Source organism: Salmo salar, chromosome ssa16 (assembly GCF_905237065.1).
Source record: "Salmo salar chromosome ssa16, Ssal_v3.1, whole genome shotgun sequence".
Taxonomy (NCBI): Eukaryota; Metazoa; Chordata; class Actinopteri; order Salmoniformes; family Salmonidae; genus Salmo; species Salmo salar.
Genome location: NC_059457.1, coordinates 75825516 through 75846885, shown reverse-complemented (window position 1 = coordinate 75846885; position 21370 = coordinate 75825516). Strand labels below are relative to the sequence as shown.

The following is a 21370-nucleotide window of genomic DNA, read 5'->3' as shown; positions in this document are numbered from 1 at the left end:
GAACCCATGGTCACTCTGACAAAGCTCCAGATTTCCTCTGTGGAGATGGGAGAACCTTCCGGAAGGACAACCATCTCTGCAGCACTCCACCAATCAGGCCTTTATAGTAGAGTGGCCAGACGGATGCCACTCCTCAGTAAAAAACACATGACAGCCCTCTTGGAGTTTGCCAAAAAGGCACCTAAAGACTCAGACCATGAGAAACAAGATTCTCTGGTCTAATTGAAACCAATATTGAACTCTTTGGCCTGAATGCCAAGACTCACATCTGAAGGAAATCTGGTACCATCCCTACGGTGAAGCATGGTGGTGGCAGCATCAGGCTGTGGGGATGTTTTTCAGCGGCAGGGACTGGGAGACTAGTCAGGATTGAGGGAAAGATGAACGGAGAAAGGTTCACCTTCCAGTATGACAACGACCCGAAACACACAACCAAGACAACGCAAGAGTGGCTTCAGAACAAGTCTGGGAATGTCCTTGAGTGGTCCAGCTAAAGCCCGGACTTGAGAGACTGGAGAGACTTGAAAATAGCTGTGCAGCAATGCTCCACATCCAACCTGACAGAGCTTGAGAGGATCTGCAGAGAAGAATGGTAGAAACTCCACAAATACAGGTGTGTCAAGCTTGTAGCGTCATAACCAAGAAGACTTGAGTCTGTAATTGTCACGTCCTGGCCAGTATAAGGGTTAATTGGTATTGTAGTTTGGTCAGGACGTGGCAGAGGGTATTCATTTTATGTGGTTCGGGGTGGTGTGTTTGTTGAAGGGGCATTTGATTTAAGTATTCCGGGGTTTTTGGGCACTGTTTGATTTTCATGTATTCTATGTTTAGTCTAGTGTGTCTGTTTCTATGTTTGGTTAATTGGGGTTGGGACTCTCAGTTGAAGGCAGGTGTTGTCTATCTGCCTTTGATTGAGAGTCCCATATATTAGGGTGTGTTTGTGTTTGTCAGGTGTGGGAGATTGTTCTGCGTTTAGCCTTGTGCCTTGCCAGACTGTTTTTGTCGATCGTTATTTATGTTTGTTATTTTGGTGTTCATTTTGTATTTATTAAAACGTCGAGATGAGCATTCACATACCTGCTGCGTTTTGGTCCTCCTTAACCGACGACAATCGTGACAGTAATCACTGCCAAAAGTGCTTCAACAAAGTACTGAGTAAAGGATCTGAATAGATATGTAAATGTGATATTTCCGTTTTTTATTTTTTATTTATACATTTGCAAAAATGTCTAGAAACCTCTTTTTGCTTCGTCATTATGGGGAATTTTGTGTAGATTGATGAGGGGAAAAAACGATTTAATCCATTTTAGAATAAGGCTGTAACGTAACGAAATGTGGGGAAAGTCAACGGGTCTGAATACTTCCTGAATGCACTGTCTGTGTGTGTTGGGTCCAGCTATTTCACCAGTGTTTATCCATGGCTTCCCTTTCTGTTCCTTTATTCTTTTTCTCTTTCTCCTCAGCCCACTGTTCCAAAATCCTTCTCTTATCTTTTCTTATCTTTCTCTCTCTGTTTCTCTGTTTGACATGTTTCTTTCTCTGGCTGTTTTGTGACAGGGAGTTGGGGGAGAACATAATGAAGTCTCGGGCGTGTGGGTGGGGACTGGGTTGCACACACATGCTGACATTCTCAGACATTTCTGAGATGAAGAGCTTTTTCTCCTGAGCTCCGGTCTGTCTGCTCGCTCTTTTTTTGTGAAAACAGACTGATATTGTCATGGAGATAAAAGAAACCTCCGAATAATGTAGTCTAGAACTTTTACACTGAAGCCAGCCCACCTTTTAATAATGAGACTCTCGTTCTTCTCTCTCTCTCTCTTCTCTCTTCTCTCTCTCTTCTCTTTCTTCTCTTCTCTCTCTTCTCTTTCTTCTCTCTCTCTCCTCTCTCTCCTCTCTCTCTTCTCTTTCTTCTCTTCTCTCTCTTCTCTTTCTTCTCTCTCTCTTCTCTTTCTTCTCTTTCTTCTCTTTCTTCTCTCTCTCCTCTCTCTCTCTCTCTCTCTCTCTCTCTTCTCTCTTCTCTCTCTCTCCTCTCTTCTCTCCTCTCTTCTCTCTCTCTCCTCTCTTCTCTCTCCTCTCTCTCTAGATCCACAGCTTAAGGGCATAGTGACCAGGTTGTACTGCAGACAGGGATACTACTTGCAGATGAACCCAGATGGATGTCTGGACGGGACCAAAGATGACGGCACTAACTCCTGTGAGTCCACACGAACACACATGCGCACACAGAGGAGGGTAGATTGAGTGGCTGAGTGGCAACCTCCGTCAACCCACTGACAGACATTTTATCAGAAGTCATCCAATCACAGATCTCATGCAGTACATGTCAGACATGGACAAATGAGAACTGACACACAGAAGTCCAGATGAACACGGCTCTGTGACTGATGTCATTTCTCACACGGCTACTACACGCATGTGTCAAGTCTCATACACGTCTCGTGATCATTCATGTGATTGAGTGTTCTGGTAGCTTTCATGTATATACTGTATCGTTCCATTCTAGTCGTGTGTGTGTGGACCTGTGTCACACACACACACACACACACACACACACACACACACACACACACACACACACACACACACACACAATGTGTATTCTATTGGTAAGATTGTCAATCCGCTTTACTGTGCTGATTTGTCTCTCAGCTTTGTTCAACCTCATCCCAGTGGGCCTTCGAGTGGTGGCCATCCAGTCAGTCAAGATGGGTCTGTACATCGCCATGAACGGGGAGGGACACCTCTACTCATCAGTGAGTACAGACCAACGCTGATGATGACGTGTGCCAGCCGGGCGGCCATCTTGGTTGAGCTGATTTTCTGTTGATTACTATGACAATTCTCACTTTTCTTCTATAAGTGTACGTGTGTCATTATTTCAGCTAAAACCAATCGATCTAACTATCTAAGGCTGTGTTTACACAGACAGCCCAAATCTGATCTTTTGACCAATTATTGGCAAAAGATCTGACAGGTTGAAAGACCAATTAGTGAAAAAAAGATTGGAATTGGGCTGCCTGTGTGAACACAACCTTTACATCACTCAGTCACCGTACTAATATACAGCCCACCTGTCCTGTAGACACACTGGGTTCAACAAGATCAGTCACCGTACTAATATACAGCCCACCTGTCCTGTAGACACACTGGGTTCAACAAGATCAGTCACCGTACTAATATACAGCCCACCTGTCCTGTAGACACACTGGGTTCATCAAGATCAGTCACCGTACTAATATACAGCCCACCTGTCCTGTAGACACACTGGGTTCATCAAGATCAGTCACCGTACTAATATACAGCCCACCTGTCCTGTAGACACACTGGGTTCATCAAGATCAGTCACCGTACTAATATACAGCCCACCTGTCCTGTAGACACACTGGGTTCATCAAGATCAGTCACCGTACTAATATACAGCCCACCTGTCCTGTAGACACACTGGGTTCATCAAGATCAGTCACCGTACTAATATACAGCCCACCTGTCCTGTAGACACACTGGGTTCATCAAGATCAGTCACCGTACTAATATACAGCCCACCTGTCCTGTAGACACACTGGGTTCATCAAGATCAGTCACCGTACTAATATACAGCCCACCTGTCCTGTAGACACACTAGGTTCATCAAGATCAGTCACCGTACTAATATACAGCCCACCTGTCCTGTAGACACACTGGGTTCAACAAGATCAGTCACCGTACTAATATACAGCCCACCTGTCCTGTAGACACACTGGGTTCAACAAGATCAGTCACCGTACTAATATACAGCCCACCTGTCCTGTAGACACACTGGGTTCAACAAGATCAGTCACCGTACTAATATACAGCCCACCTGTCCTGTAGACACACTGGGTTCAACAATATCCTGGAATCCTTTAGGAGGAATACATGTACGTTTCCCCAGAGGCCATAGTGAGGATTTGGCTAATGCAGTGGTTTCCAAAATATTTATAGTCCCGTACCCTTTCAAACATTCAACCTCCAGCTGCGTACCCCCTCCCCTCCAGCACCAGGGTCAGCCCACTGTCAAATGTTGGTTTTTGTCATCATTGGAAGCCTGCCAAACACACACTATACGATACATTTATTAAACATAAGAATGAGTGTGAGTTTTTGTCACAACCTGGCACATGGGAAGTGACAAAGAGCTCTTATAGGACCAGGGCACAAATAATAATATAATAATAATCAATAATTTTGCTCTTTCTTTAACCATATTACAAATAAAACCTTATTTGTTAATTGAAAATTGTGAATAACTCACCACAGGTTAATGAGAAGGGTGTGCTTGAAAGGATGCACAGAACTCTGCAATGTTGGGTTTCCAGTGGTTTGCAGAAGAGGAGGTCTTCCTTAATTGACCCCCCCATAAAAGTAACGGACATATACCAGGAGCTGTGCCAGGTCCGCCACGTCTGTTGCCTCATCCAGCTGTAACGCATAGAATTCACTGGCTTGTTTGCGAAGCAGTAATTGTTTCATAACATCTCCTACCATGTCACTGATGCGTCGTGAAACAGTGTTGTTTGATGAAGGCATTGTCTGTATAGTTTTTTGGGCCTTTTCCCCCAGCATTGTCCCAGCCATATCCGCGGCAGCAGGAAGAATTAAGTCCTCCACAGTAGTATGGGGCTTGCCTGTCCTAGCCACTCGGTAGCTCACCATATAAGACACTTATAGCCCCTTCTTATTAACATGTCTTACTACTCGAAAGTCGTCTTTATTCTCGCTCCAAAAACTTCCGTGGCTTATTTTTTGTGTACAGTGCTGTCTGTCTGACCATTGGTTCACCCCGGGTTCGTATGAAGGGGAGCATGCGTCATGAATACTAAATACTGTCATGACCAGAGGAGGCTGGTGGGAGGCGCTATAGGAGGACGGGCTCATTGTAATGGCTGGAATGGAATCAATGGAACAGTATCAAACATATGGAAACTACACATTTGACTCCATTCCGGCCATTACAGTGAGCCCGTCCTCCTGTAGCGCCTCCCACCAGCCTCCTCTGGTCATTACCCTAGGTAGGGCACAAGAGGTCATCTTCTCTTTAGGTTGTAACATTATATGACTCCTCAGTAAGATTCCTATCTTGAATAGTTCTCAAGTCTTTATGGGGTTGGTGATGAATCAATGGGCATGTTACTATATGACACTCGATATATCAGAAGAACAGTTCCCTTAGTGTTTCTCATTGTGAATTCACCATCACTCATCCTCTTTATTCATCACATAATAATGGAATTACGTCAGCTGCTGCTTCGACAGGTAGTGTTCTAACAAGGAGCTTTATATGGAAAAGACCAGCAGAGAGAGAAAGAGAGAGAGAGATTGAAATAGAGAGAAATCCACATCCGTTTGTACCCAAGCCCTCCTCTCTTTCCTTGTCTCCAAGGAAACTTGAGGGGTTCCTTGAGAGAAAGTGAAGTGGTGAGAAAGATGGTGAGAGAGAGTGGGAGGGAGTGAGACATGGAGAGGGAGGGAGGGATATGAATTATTCCCGACCCTGACACACCAGAACAGTCAAATATCCCTCTTTTTCCTCACTGTGTCGGAGCGAGGGAGAGTGATATTATGCTGCAGAGAGGAGAGCAGCCGGGTGCTTGTTTTGTCCTTTTTGGAGGAGAGATGTATTCTGTTTCTCTCTCTGTTCAGTTAGTGTAACGCTCGTCGTAAGTGGTAGTTGAAGTGGACCAAGGCGCAGCGTGGTAAGTGTCCATGATTACTTTATTCATAAAAACACTCAAACAAAATGACAAAAGCGAAAATGAAAACGCACAGTTCCGTCAGGTAAGACACTAAACAGAAAACAACCTCCCACAAACACAGGAAGAAAACAGGCTGCCTAAGTATGATTCCCAATCAGAGACAACGATAAACAGCTGCCTCTGATTGGGAACCACACTCGGCCCAAAAACATAGAAACAGAAAACATAGAGTTTCCACCCGAGTCACACCCTGACCTAACCAAACATAGAGAATAATAAGGATCTCTACGGTCAGGGCGTGACCCAAAGGTGCGGACTCAGGCCGCAAACCTGAACCTATAGGGGAGGCTCCGGTGCGGGACGCATATCCCCCTCCGCTTTGGGCTCCCCCCACTTTCGTGGAACCGGACCGTGGATCGTCGCCGGAGGCTCCGGACCCTGGATCGTTGCCGGAGAAACCGTACCGTAGATCATCGCCGGAGGCTCTGGACTGGGAACCCCCGCTGGAGGATCCGGACGGCCGATCGTCGCTGGAGGATCCGGACGGCCGACCGTCGCTGGAGGATCCGGACGGCCGACCGTCGCTGGAGGCTCCGGGCCATGGATCGTCGCTGGAGGCTTCGTGCCATAGATCGTCACTGGAGGCTTCGGGCCATGGATCATCACTGGAGGTTTCGTGCCATGGATTATCACTGGAGGCTCCGGGCCATGGATCATCACTGGAGGCTTCGTGCCATGGATCATCACTACAGGCTCCGGGCCATAGATCATCACTGGAGGCTTCGTGCCATGGATCATCACTGGAGGCTTCATACGTGGAGCCGGAACTGGTCTCACCGGACTGGGGAGATGCACTGGAGGCCGGGTGCGCAGAGCAGGCACAGGGCGTACCAGGCTGGAGAGACGCACTGGAGGTCTGGAGCATAGGGCTGGTACAACCCGTCCTGGCTGGATGCTCATTTTAGCTCGGCAAGTGCGGGGCGCTGGCACAGGACGACCTGGGCTGTGAAGGCGCACTGGCGACACAGTGCGTAGAGCTGGCGCAGGATATCCTGGACCGAGGAGACGCACCGGAGACCAGGAGCGCTGAGCCGGCACAATCCGTCCTGGCTGAATGCTCACTTTAGCCCGGCAAATGCGGGGCGCTGGCACAGGACGAACTGGGCTGTGAAGGCGCACTGGCGACACAGTGCGTAGAGCTGGCGCAGGATATCCTTGACCGAGAAGGCGTACTGGAGACCAGGAGCGCTGAGCCGGTACAATCCGTCCTGGCTGAATGCCCACTCTAGCACGGCAAATGCGGGGCGCAGGTACAGAGCGCACCGGGCTATGAATGCGCACTGGAGATATAGTGCGCATCAAAGCATAACACGGTGCCTGACTGGTCACATGCACCCCATGGTAAGCACGGGGAGTTGGCTCAGGTCTCAACCCTGACTCCACCAATCTCCCCGTGTGCCCCTCCCAAAATTTTTGGGGGAGCTGCCTCTCGGGCTTCCGTTGTTGCCGTGCTAGTTCCTCGTAGCGTCGCCGTTCATCTCTTGCTGCCTCCATCTGCTCCCTTGAACGGCGATATTCCCCAATCCGCATCCAGGGTCCTTTGCCTTCCAGGATCTCCTCCAATGTCCAACTATCCTGGCCACACTGCTTGATCCGTTTTTGGTGGGAGGTTCTGTAACGCTCGTCGTAAGTGGTAGTTGAAGTGGACCAAGGCGCAGCGTGGTAAGTGTCCATGATTACTTTATTCATAAACACACTCAAACAAAATAACGAAAACGAAAACGCACAGTTCCGTCAGGTAAGACACTAAACAGAAAACAACCTCCCACAAACACAGGAAGAAAACAGGCTGCCTAAGTATGATTCCAAATTATAGACAATGATAAACAGCTGCCTCTGATTGGGAACCACACTCGGCCCAAAAACATAGAAACAGAAAACAGAGAGTTTCCACCCGAGTCACACCCTGACCTAACCAAACATAGAGAATAATAAAGATCTCTAAGGTCAGGGCGTGACAGTTAGAGACAGAGGGATGAGGGCTGCTTTTTAATTATTGATTGGGGAAGTCCTGTCCACATGCATCCGCCGCACACACACACACACACACACACACACACACACACACACCCGCTGACTATTAAAAAAAAAAGCAGTCCTGTTAGGGATTTAACAGATATTATCTGTTTTTTACCAAAGAATGATGTTTTATAATAATACAACAGATATGTTGCTCTAGTACTTCAAAGAATTCAACACAATTGATAACTACCTGGAACTAAATGGTTTATAGAGGCGCTGCTTTGATGAATCACAAAGACACAAGATGGCCGACCCTTAACAGTAAGATCAAGAATAGAGTGTTGTAGTGTTACTCCTCCTGAAGATGAAGCATCAAGATGAACTATAGTACTACACATGTCAGACAAATGAGACAGCTCTCTGGTTGTGGAGAGAGACTCATCTCTATCCACCCATCTCTCTCAGTCTCTGTCTCTGCAGTCAACAGATGGCCTAGTGTGAAATGATCTGGTATGTGTTAATTACCAACGACGCTGGGCAACAGGAAACCAGCTCTGAGTGTGTGTTGAAGAGTGTCAAGAACACACACGTCTGAGTACTCAAGCACACACTCATGCAGACACACAACACACACACACACACACAGTTACACGCATGCACATCTGAGTACTTGAGCACACACTCATGCAGACACAGACAACACACACACACAGTTACACGGAAAGCTGTATGTTGGTTCACACCTTTATAGTAACAAAAACAGTGTACAGTATATACTGTAGCCCTCACCATCAGGTCTTAGAGTTTTCTATGGAGGGAGAACTATCATATCCTGTACATGTTAATACTATGGAGGGAGAACTATCATATCCTGTACATGTTAATACTATGGAGGGAGAACTATCATATCCTCTACATGTTAATACTATGGAGGGAGAACTATCATATCCTGTACATGTTAATACTATGGAGGGAGAACTATCATATCCTGTACATGTTAATACTATGGAGGGAGAACTATCATATCCTGTACATGTTAATACTATGGAGGAAAACGTAAGTGAGATAGATGCTGTATGTGCCACCTTTTCCCCACAAAAGGGCTTTTTAACAAGACAAAAATACTCCTCAGTTTCATCAGCTGTCCGGGTGTCTGGTCTCGAACGATCCCGCAGGTGAAGAAGCCGGATGTAGAGGTCCTGGGCTGGCGTGGTTACATGTGGTCTGCAGTTGTGAAGCCAGTTGGACTTACTGCCAAATTCTTTAAAATGACGTTGGAGGCGGCTTATGGTTTAGAAATGCCAATTGCATGCTTCCTCAAAACTTGAGACATCTGTGGCATTGTGTTGTGTGACACAACTGCACATTTTAGAGTGCAATTTTATTGTCCCCAGTACAAGGTGCACCTATGTAATGAGCATGCTGTTTAATCAGCTTGTTGATATGCCACACCTGTCAGGTGGATGGATTATCTTGGAAAAGGAGAAATGCTCACTAACAGGGATGTAAACAAATTTGTGTACAACATTTGAGAGAAATACAGTTTTTGTGCGTAACTAACATTTCTGGGATCTTTTATTTCAGCTCATGAAACATGGGACCAATACTTTACATGTTGCGTTTATATTTCTGTTCGGTAGAGATAAACAAGGAGACAACAACTAATTCCTGCCCAGAGACTGCTGATGCCTATGAGCTGACATGTTCCATGACATATTAAACACATGAATACATAGGCAACACATGCATGTGCGCACACACACTCACACATGCTGAAACTCTCAACTGTCGTCTTTCCCACCATTTCTCCCCGTTGCTGTTTAAGTGGATGCTTGCCAGCAGTGGTCTTTCCTAATTGCCGGAATATTCCTGGGTGATTTGGTTATAATTTGGAAAGGCAGGATAGGGATCAGGAGGAGCAGTGTGGTATGGTTGCGGCTTTGAGGGACAAGGACAGAAGTTACCCTGGGCCGTATGCACACACACACACATACTGTAGCTCATATATTGGCTGGAGGATAATTAGTTATTTGTTTATTTGGTGGAGAAATACATTAAACCTTTGTATGGCTGTGTGTATATCTCTCTTTTGCTGTCTCTCTTCCTCTTCTCTCTCTTCCCTTCCTCTTCTCTCCCTCTCTTAGCTCTCTCTCTCTCTTGCTCCCTCTTCATCTTCTCTCTCTCCCCCTCTTCTCTCGCTCTCTCTCTTCTCTTCGTATTTTCTCGCTCTCTCTTTCTTCCTCTATTCTCGCTCTCTCTCTTCTCTTCCCCGTCTCTCCCTCTCTTCTCTCTCTCTCTCTCTCTCTCCCTTCCTCTTCTCTCGCTCTCTCTCTATTCTTCTTCTCTCCCTCTCTTCTCTCTCTCTCTCTCTCTTCCTCTCTCTCACTTTTCTTCTCTATACTAGAGCATCTGTTTTCTGACATAGACCTTGTGGCGTGTGTGTGTGCACGTGCGTGTTGGATCCAGAGACAGGACAGGATGACTAGATGAAAGGTTTGTGGAGTTGAAAGGAAGAGCATGGTGTCATCCTCACTAAAGGACAACCAGACAGGACACACAACAGCAAGGAAGCTACTCTATACCTCTCCATGTTAACAGTATATGGCAGCTGAAGAGATACAGCCAACTGTAGAACTGAACACCATGTTTCTGCCATTTTTCTCAGAGTATCGTATTGCTTTTTTGGTTTAAACCACAACGGCCAAAATATTTTCAAAAAGACAACTTATACAAAAATTATTTTTTCTAAAAATGAAGATTTTCCTTTTAAGACTTAAACATTCCAGTGTTTATTCTGTCCTTCTGTATTCTGACATTCTCCAGTCCTCCTCCTCTCGCCCTCTTTCCTTTCTTTAACTTACTTGTTTACCCACAATTCCCCTGGGTAATTAGCAGTGTGATAATGAACCGTGTTGGAGGCACAAACACACACACAAATCCACACATACATACACACTTACCACACGACACACATACACATGCACCACACATACACACAACACATGACACACATACACACAAACCCCACACTACACACACACACACACACACTCAACACACAAACACCACACAACACACGCCACACACCTACACACACACCGCTCACACACACTGACACACACTCCCTGCATGACAGAGAAAACAATAAGAGCTGTCTCCACTGGGACCAGGTGGTCATGTGGGATCAATACTGATCACTCTCTGCACCCTTCTAACCCCTGGTCTGACCTCAGCACCCTTCTAACCCCTGGTCTAACCTCAGCACCCTTCTAACCCCTGGTCTGACCTCAGCACCCTTCTAACCCCTGGTCTGACCTCAGCACCCTTCTAACCCCTGGTCTGACCTCAGCACCCTTCTAACCCCTGGTCTGACCTCAGCACCCTTCTAACCCCTGGTCTGACCTCAGCACCCTTCTAACCCCTGGTCTGACCTCAGCACCCTTCTAACCCCTGGTCTGACCTCAGCACCCTTCTAACCCCTGGTCTAACCTCAGCACCCTTCTAACCCCTGGTCTGACCTCAGCACCCTTCTAACCCCTAGTCTAACCTCAGCACCCTTCTAACCCCTGGTCTGACCTCAGCACCCTTCTAACCCCTGGTCTGACCTCAGCACCCTTCTAACCCCTGGTCTGACCTCAGCACCCTTCTAACCCCTGGTCTGACCTCAGCACCCTTCTAACCCCTGGTCTGACCTCAGCACCCTTCTAACCCCTGGTCTGACCTCAGCACCCTCGATAACCCCTGGTCTGACCTCAGCACCCTTCGACAACCCCTGGTCTGACCTCAGCACCCTTCTAACCCCTGGTCTGACCTCAGCACCCTTCTATGTAGCACCCTTCTAACCCCTGGTCTGACCTCAGCACCCTTCTAACCCCTGGTCTGACCTCAGCACCCTTCTAACCCCTGGTCTAACCTCAGCACCCTTCTAACCCCTGGTCTAACCTCAGCACCCTTCTAACCCCTGGTCTGACCTCAGCACCCTTCTAACCCCTGGTCTAACCTCAGCACCCTTCTAACCCCTGGTCTGACCTCAGCACCCTTCTAACCCCTGGTCTGACCTCAGCACCCTTCTAACCCCTGGTCTAACCTCAGCACCCTTCTAACCCCTGGTCTAACCTCAGCACCCTTCTAACCCCTGGTCTAACCTCAGCACCCTTCTAACCTCTGGTCTGACCTCAGCACCCTTCTAACCCCTGGTCTGACCTCAGCACCCTTCTAACCCCTGGTCTGACCTCTGCACCCTTCTAACCCCTGGTCTGACCTCAGCACCCTTCTAACCCCTGGTCTAACCTCATCACCCTTCTAACCCCTGGTCTAACCTCAGCACCCTTCTAACCCCTGGTCTAACCTCAGCACCCTTCTAACCCCTGGTCTAACCTCAGCACCCTTCTAACCTCTGGTCTGACCTCAGCACCCTTCTAACCCCTGGTCTGACCTCTGCACCCTTCTAACCCCTGGTCTGACCTCTGCACCCTTCTAACCTCTGGTCTGACCTCAGCACCCTTCTAACCCCTGGTCTGACCTCAGCACCCTTCTAACCCCTGGTCTAACCTCAGCACCTTTCTAACCTCTGGTCTGACCTCAGCACCCTTCTAACCCCTGGTCTAACCTCAGCACCTTTCTAACCCCTGGTCTAACCTCAGCTGTATAGAGCACAGCACGAAAACTGGCCCTAAGTCAGTTTCTAATATTACAAAATATTAAGCTCCAGCATGTGTGTACAGATGTAGGATCTTCATTTGATCACCCTGTTGCAGGAGGAGTTTCCTGCAATGCAGGACATTTAAAACGTCTAGTATATTCAAGGTTTAATAAGGCTTCTGAAGTTTGTAATTTCCACTTTGAAATGTCAGACTTGATTTTCCCTTGCGGAAAATATATCAACCCCTACAAAAATGTCCATTAATTATAATCCACATAATAATTCACATTTCCTGTTGCTGCGGGATTATTTTCCCGCTGTAGCAAACTGTGTGTGTGTGTGTGTGTGTGTGTGTGTGTGTGTGTGTGTGTGTGTGTGTGTGTGTGTGTGTGTGTGTGTGTGTGTGTGTGTGTGTGTGTGAACATGTTTAACTATACTTGTTGGGACCAGAAGAATAGTAAACAAACAAAACAAGTCCCCACAAGGTCAAATGCTATTTCTATGTGGTTTAGAGTTAAGGTTAGAGTTAGTGTTAGGGTTAGAATTATGTTTAGGGTTAGGAGCTAGGGTTCGTTTTAGGGTTATGGTTAGGAGCTAGGGTTAGGTTTTGGGGTTAAGGTTAGTGTTAGGTTTAGGGGTTATGGAAAATAGGATTTTGAATGGGACTGAATTGTGTGTCCCCACAAGGTTAGTTATACAAGACTGTGTGTGTGTTTGTGTGTTTCCCCCCAGGAAACATCCCCCTCCCTTGGTGAGTTATCTCTCTCTCTTCTCTCCTCCTACGTCCTCCTTTATTTCTTTCTTTCTTTCCTTCCCCTCTTTCTTTCTCTCCTTTAATCTCCACTGCCTCTTCTCTCTCTCTAACAGCCTGTGTTTTATAACATTGTTCAGTATGCAGGTCCATCACAATAGTCTAAAATGGCTTCCTCTCCTTGTCACCTCAACTTAAAGGCCCAGTGCAGTCAAAAGCATGATTTTCCTGTGTTTTATATATATATATATATTTCCACACTATGAGGTTGGAATAATACTGTGAAATTGTGAAAATTATGATAATGTCCTTTTAGTGAAAGAGCTGTTTAAAAATTATATTTTGGTGGGATGAAGTTTTGGCCTGGCTGGTGGTATCACCAGGCGGTGAATTCATTAATAGACCAATAAGAAAGAGGGTTCCTAACCTCTCTGCCAATAACAGCTAGTTTTCAGTTTTCCCCTCATCACTCAAACCCCTCCCAGACATTCATAGCAACATGAAAATCGCTCTTTGAGAAAATCGCTCTTTTCTAAGAAGCTATTTTAGTTTATTTTTTACTATTTTAATTGTTAACAATCACAGTAAGGTACTTAATTGTTACCCAGAAATGATTTGATGTTGAGATAAAAAAAAAAAAATTGTCTGCATTGGGCCTTTAAATCCTAAATGATCTGAAATCACAGGATAAGTAAAAGCAACATGGTGGACACCTGTCCAATTCTTTCACATCAAAGCAGATGAAAGAGAGGAGAGAAGACAAGTAGAGGAAGCAACTTTAGACTATTGAGACACAGCCTGAATGTGGACAGAGTTGGAAGACACAGGGGAAAGGTGCAGTGAACCATAATGAGAACCATAAAAAGAGCAAAGGAAAATGGAAATATGTTGGCAGCCACAAACACGATCAATCACACCTAGCCATCACATCAAACCACCGCCCCACCCTCCTCCTCCTCTTCTCCTCCCATCTTCTCTGTTCCATCGTTTCCATGGTAACTGGGAACAAAGGCCCACACAGGTGAGCGAGTGTCTCTTGTGGTGGTGACTGACAGCACACCTGATTGGAATTTCAATGTTTTCCCAGCCTGTCTGTCTCTGAGGCTCTGGAAGCTAGGGATGGTTAATTACAGTACAAATCAGTCATTTAGATGACTGACTGCCCATCCATCCACAGCGCCAAACACCACGCCCACTAGCGTTTCTTCTCCACATTGAGTCTGGATTTGCTTTCCTCCCTGACATCTTGCAGAATGCAAACACATTCTAAACGTTCTGATTGGTTCCAGAAACCAATGGGTTGGGCTAGAGCGAGCCATCACGAACCATGAATCACGTCATTGGCTTTGATACTCTGATTGGTTAGAGACGATCCAATCGCTGATGAATTTGTTTTGTACAACGCCCTCATTTTGAAGTGAGCACAAACAACTTCGAGGATTCAGGCTGAATGTATGTAGAGATCGATAGAGCAGCTGAATTCAACTCAGGGTGAGTCGTCGGGCAAGTCATTTAGCAGGTTGAATGTTGGTAAAACGTCGCCAATGGAAGTTAAATAAACGTCATGGAAACAGTTGATTTAAACTATTATAAAAATCTTGGATGGACGTTTGGCTGGCATCTAATGGAATATTAAGAGTTAGCAATTTGTCCAATGTTGTATGTTTGATACTGATTCTCTCTCTGTGTGTGTGTTTATGTGTCTCTTGTAGGAGCTGTTTACAGCAGAGTGTAAGTTTAAGGAGTCGGTGTTTGAGAACTACTATGTGATCTACTCGTCGATGCTGTACAGACAGAATGAGTCTGGGAGGGCCTGGTTCTTGGGCCTGAACAAGGAAGGACAGCCCATGAAGGGCAACCGAGTGAAAAAGACCAAACCAGCCGCTCACTTCCTGCCCAAACCTATAGAAGGTAAGGGGGTTGTCACACACACATGGATGCACACACACACTCACACGCTCTAACACTGATCTCTCCTCTTCTCTGTAGTTGCGATGTACAAGGAGCCGTCGTTGCACGACGTCAGGGAGACGTTGCCTAAAGTTGCCGGAGTCCCGCCCAGCAAAAGCACAACCAGCGAACCAGTGGCCATGAACGGGGGCAAACCAATCAACAAACCCGACCCGAAAGAGACTGCGACATAACCCTGCCCCCTCCTCTCCCCCCGCACGACAGAGACTTGAGACTCTGCCCACTGCACTCAAACTCTCACCTTGATTGGTCAATTATGGGCTAAGTCCCACCTCCTCTCTCTTTCTCTCTTTCTCTCGCTCATTCTCTCTCTCTCTTTCTCTTTTTGGCTGATTCGGTGCAGTGGTGTTCGAGATGAGGAAATGGACCACTCCATTTGGGGGATGGGGAGGGAGGGGAGGAGGAGGAGGAAGTTGTTGACGAGGAGGAGGAGGAAGGGGAGGAGGGGGATTTGCTGATTTTATCAGCTAGATAAACTACAAACTTGGACAGCGGAATGCCCTACCTACACGATACGGAATGCCTTTTTCAAATCCTTACGATTATTTTTCTGTGACAATCTGTGAGAATGATGACAAAGCGTTTTTTTTCCCTCTTCCTTTTTGCCAGGTAGCCTTGCCTGCTGATGGCTACCCATAAGCCCCCTCTCTCACTCTGACGCACTATAGCAACAGAGTCCATCCATATTGACCACAGTCTGTTTGTTTGTCTGTTTACCAATTTGTTGGTTTGTTTATAATTCTATACCCAAAATGCACCAGCGACCGTCTGGATAGATTGTTGTACAGACACAAAACAGGATTGTCATCTTCTATTTTTCAAATGATTGTCTCTCTCTCTCTCTCTCTCTCTCTCGCTCTCATTCTTTCTTAGCTTCTCTCTCTCGCTCCCTCCCTCTCTCATTCTTTCTTTCTCTCTCTCTCTCATTCTTTCTCTCTCTCTCTCTCTCTCATTCTTAGCTTCTCTCTATCTCTACCTCCACATCTGTATTCTATTTCTTACTATTTTCTCTCTGTGTGTTTGTAGGTTCATTTAGGCAGTGAATGATGCAGGAGGTCAATACTTTGATTTTCTAAGACATGTATAGAGGGAGAGGCATGGGGCTGGGAATGAGATGTTAATGCATTGGTAGTATTGAGGAGGTCGCAGATGCAATGCATGGTAGGTATAGTGAATGGTAGCAGAGTAGCTAGCATGTCCACAGAAGCTATGAGTTTCTATCCAGAGCCATGGTCAATTCAGGACATGAATTGAAATTCCAATTCAATATTTGAAAAGTGCCAAAAGTTGCACAAGGGTGACCGACATGTAGCATTTTCACTGGCAACGTATAGCTAACTGGCCAAAATAATGGAAACACGTGAGTAAATGAGGGATGCCAAGTATATTGAAAGAATGTGCTTCCACACAGGTGTGGTTCCTGAGTTAAATAAGCATTTAACATCCCATCTTAGGGTCATATATAAAAATACTACGCAGGCCATTATTTTGGTTACCATGGCTACGCCCCCATAGGATGACAATGCCCCCATCCACAGGGCACAAGTGGTAACTGAACGTTTTGATGAGCATGAAAATGGTGTAAACCACAGGCAATGCCTGCACGGCCACCAGATCTCAACCCAATTGAACACTTATGGGAGATTCTGGAGCGGTGCCTGAGACAGCAGTTTCCATCAACATCAACAAAACACAGGTTAGTGTTTTATGTCATGAATCTTGTTCTGGAGGCAGTTCTGCAGAGTGGTCACTAGCTAGCTGGCACAGCCACAAATCATAAAATCAGATTTTAAACCTAACGTTAACTTTAACCACACTGTTAACTCTAATGCCTAACCCTAACCTTAAATTAAGACCAAAAAGCCAATGTTCACTTTGCAGCTGGCCTATCTAAGGGGAAATCGCTCAGTTCTGCCTCTAGGACAAGACTTATGACAATAAACATCAGCCTGCCAACAAAACACCAAATAATGGAATTTCTTGCAGAAGAATAATGTTGCATCCCTCAAATAGAGTTCCAGACATTTCTAGAATCTATGCCAAGGTGCATTGAAGCTGTTCTGGCTCGTGGCACAACGCCCTATTAAGACACTATGTTGGTGTTTCCTTTATTCTGACAGTTCCCTGTACATGCACACATAGTGAAGTTGACAAAGTCAAAGAACGTGCAAAAATATTGAAAGAACAGTAGAGTCACTACAGAGTCACTGCAGAGTCACTACAGGGAACAGTCCTAAACGGACCAGTAAAAGAAGTGATCTTGGAGATGTAGCTGTTAGCTGGCATTGGTAAGAGGTACGCTGCGGTAGTCCTATATCCGTTGGCTTTCACACTGTGTCTACAAACCTCCCATCCCATCTTGGAGTTGTAGCTTTCTCATGTAAAAGCCATTGATACTTTGACTTTACCCGTCGTTTGACTTCACCCAACCTCTTTTACGTGTCAGTCGTCTAAATGAAATGAGGGAATGATGTTGGTTTGTTACGTTTTTGTGATGAAATGTTTACTGTGAGGATCAAGATCTGTCACTTCCTGTATAAGTAGCAGAGGTAGTTCGCTGAGTCTGTAACCGTGCCTGGGACCTGAAGACTCACGTTAGCTCCAAGAGCTTATAACAACAGTCAGCCACTGTAAAGCCTATGAGCAAAACGGGCCATGGATGCCGAATTTGCCCTTGGCAGGCTGCTCATGGGCCACCGTAAGCTTGCTAGCTGGGTGAGATCATAGAGAAAACACTCGAAAAGGTACGGTGTAAAAAAAAAAAAGATTCCACTGGGCTGTTTGTGGGAAAGTGTTGAAGCAACATATGCTGTACTACTTGTCCAGTGTTTTGTCTGTACCAAGCTGAGCAAAAGCTGCTGTTCTTGACAAAGAAATGTAGACCTACAATTTGATGGTGTTGTGTCTTTCAGTTAATGGTGTTCCTGTTCCTGTTGAAACCAGAGTCCTTTTATATGGAGAGTTTGGCCAACTGTAGAGCTGGGCACCACACTGCTGCCTCTCGAGGATTCAATGTTGCCCAATGACACGAACATGGCTGCCATCCAGCTATGTGATGTCATAGTTCAAACTGCATTGGCCAAACTCTCTCTAAGGTCTCTGATTGAATCCTGCCATCGGTGAGCTCTATGTGCTGCTGGATTCTGAATCTCTAACTGACTACTTCAAGAAGGACTTGATCAGTTTTTGTCAAATTGAATTGACTTTGACTGTGCAAATGTACTCTCTCTCTCTCATTCTCTCTCTCTTTCTTTCCCAACATTCCATCTCATTCTTCCCCTTACCCCTGCCCACCCCTCTCTCTATTTCCATCTCTCTATCGCTCCATCTGTCTCTCTCTCTCTCTCTCTCTCTGTCTATACGTCTCTCACCTGTTGCATGGTAAACAAGAAAGGCAGTGGAGATAAGCATGTAGTACTGTAGCCTATGTGTATCAAGTCAAAACAAAAAGAAGAAAAAAAAAACAGATCATGTCGGTAAATGTACCGCTAACTTTACATACATATATATGCAAAAGAGTTTGTCTGCACTGTACAGTTTGTGTCTCCATTGTATACACAGATACAACATATTGAATAAAATATTTATATGAAGGAGACATGGTGATGTTATTGACATTACTCTGCATTGTCCCAATCTGGTACATTACAAAGAATGGAGAATGTTTCCTCATATCAAAAAGTGGCATAGGAGCCGGACAAAGGATGAATGTCTGAAGAAATAACATAATATCTCCTCTCTATGAGTTGGACGCTTTTTCATAACCCCCTTAAAGGGATACTTCTGGATTTTGGCAATCAAGCCCTTTATCTACTTCCCCAGAGTCAGATGAACTTGCTGATACCATTTTTATGTATCTGTGTGCAGTTTGAAGGAAGTTGCTAACTAGCATTAACGCAATTGCTAACTAGCATTAGCACAATGCCTGGAAGTCTATGGTAACTGCTAGCATGCTAGTAGATACTTCCAGTCATTGTGCTAATGCTAGTTACCATTAGCTCGCAAAACTACCTCTAACTTCCTTCATACTGGATGCAGAGACATTCAAATGGTATCCATGAATTCATGTGACTGTGGGGAAGTAGATAAAGGGCAACTTTGCCAAAATCCCAAAGTATCCCTTTAAGGTCATCTCATCATCAGCTTCCAACTGGCTCATTTAACTGCTCTCCTCTCCACTGCAACTCAAACAGCCCAGCGTTGACTCAAGGGTCTCTTCAGACTCGAGGCTTTTCGGCCATCTAAGAGGCATAACAGAAAAGAACACAGACGACATGCTGAAGACAAAGACACTGTGCCCTAGGTTGTGTCTGGCTCTTTTCAATGGAGAAAACGCTCCCGTTTTGCATCATTACTTCCGCAGTGTTCCCTTGATCGCACGCTCCAGCTCCCCTGTTCAGGCCCACGTTCCCGAGCCATTTATCCACGTTGGGTCTTTTGTTTGGGTGTCGGCGTCTCTCCGTGTGCCTCTATTGGCTGTTTATCTCCTGATTGGGTCCAGTGGAGAGCTGCCAGGCGTAACATTAACCAGCAGCCCGGTCTAATGCCTCTAATTCTCTATGGAGAACTGAACAGTTCTGACTGAACACGTGAAGGAAAATCCCCCATGTTTTAAATGGCATGAGGTCATCTCACATGTAGACACACACACATACACTACTATTCAAAAGTTTGGGGTCACTTAGAAATGTCCTTGTTTTTGAAAGAACAGCACATTTTTTTGTCCATTAAAATAACATCAAATTGATCAGAAATACAGTGTAGATATTGTTAATGTTGTAAATGACTATTGTAGCTGGAAACAGCTGATTCTTTATGGAATATCTACATAGGCGTTCAGAGGCCCATTATCAGAAACCATCACTCCTGTGTTCCAATGGCACGTTGTGTTAGCTAATCCAAGTTTATAAGAGGCGACTCCGGGATGCTGGTCTTCTAGGCAGAGCTGCAAAGAAAAAGCCATATCTCAGACTGGCCAATAAAAAGAAAAGATTAAGATGGGCAAAAGAACACAGACACCGGACAGAGGAACTCTGCCAAGAAGGCCAGCATCCCAGAGTCACCTCTTCACTATTGACGTTGAGACTGGTGTTTTGCGGGTACTATTTAATGAAACTGCCAGTTGAGGACTTGTGAGGCGTCTGTTTCTCAAAATAGACACTCTAATGTACTTGTCCTCTTGCTCAGTTGTGCACCGGGGCCTCCCACGGCCTCCCACTCCCCATATTGTGGTTAGAGCCGGTTTGCACTGTTCTGTGAAGGGAGTAGTACACAGCGTTGTACGAGATCTTCAGTTTCTTGGCAATTTCTCGCCTTCATTTCTCAGAACAAGAATAGACTGACGAGTTTCAGAAGAAAGGTCTTTGTTTCTGGCCATTTTGAGCCTGTAATCGAACCCACGAATTCTGATGCTCCAGATACTCAAATAGTCCAAAGAAGGCCAGTTGTCTTGCTTCTTTAATCACCACAACAGTTTTCAGCTGTGCTAACATAATTGCAAAAGGGTTGTCTAATGATCAATTAGCCTTTTAAAATGATAAACTTGGATTAGTTAACACAACGTGCCATTGGAACACAGGAGTGATGGTTGCTGATAATGGGCCTCTGTACGCCTATGTAGATATTCCATAAAAAATCCAGCTAAAATAGTCATTTACAACATTAACAATGTCTTCAATGTATTTCTGATCAATTTGATGTTATTTTAATGGACCAAAAATGTGCTTTTCTTTCAAAAACAAGGACATTCCTAAGTGACCCCAAACTTTTGTACGGTAGCGTACATACACATGCAGATAGACAGACGGAGGCAGACAGGTAGGCAGACAGGTAGGCAGGCAGACTCCCAGACATGTACACAGACACACAACACACACAAAAACACGCACAAACACACAGCTACAACTGACTTAAATGCAGAAAATACCTGTCCAATACTCATCAATCCATGTTACACAGTGGTTGGCTGGCTACGGCTCACTGGATAGGCTGATTGGAAATGACAAAGATGTGTCTGTGATTGGGATTGGTTGATTGGAGATTTGCTAATAGAAACCTGTTTCCTTCCTCAGTCGATTGATAGTATCTGTCCTCAATCTGTCCTTCCGTCAATGTGCAAACAGAGTCCAGGAAGAGTACCAAAACATGAATTCCAAAATGTTTGTATGAAGTCAAGCTTCAGGTGTGGCCAGAACAGGAAAAACATAATTCAGTTTGACATGCTCACAGCCTTACCCAAGATGCAGCAGCTCAGAAAACTGACACAAGAAGATA

General features: G+C 45.5%; 1 protein-coding gene across 4 annotated transcripts in view; it reads left to right on the top strand.

Moving 5' to 3' along the window:
* Positions 1–18695, top strand: part of LOC106592512 (fibroblast growth factor 14) — a 122310-nt gene extending 103615 nt beyond the window's left edge. For all 4 annotated transcript variants that reach the window (XM_045697903.1, XM_045697905.1, XM_045697906.1 and 1 more), the window contains exons 2-5: positions 2084–2194; positions 2650–2753; positions 14839–15037; positions 15116–18695. In XM_045697903.1, the coding sequence (XP_045553859.1) occupies positions 2084–2194; positions 2650–2753; positions 14839–15037; positions 15116–15270 (569 nt within the window). In that variant the 3' untranslated portion in view covers positions 15271–18695. The remainder of the gene's footprint in view (positions 1–2083; positions 2195–2649; positions 2754–14838; positions 15038–15115) is intronic.
* Positions 18696–21370: the final 2675 nt, after the last annotated feature.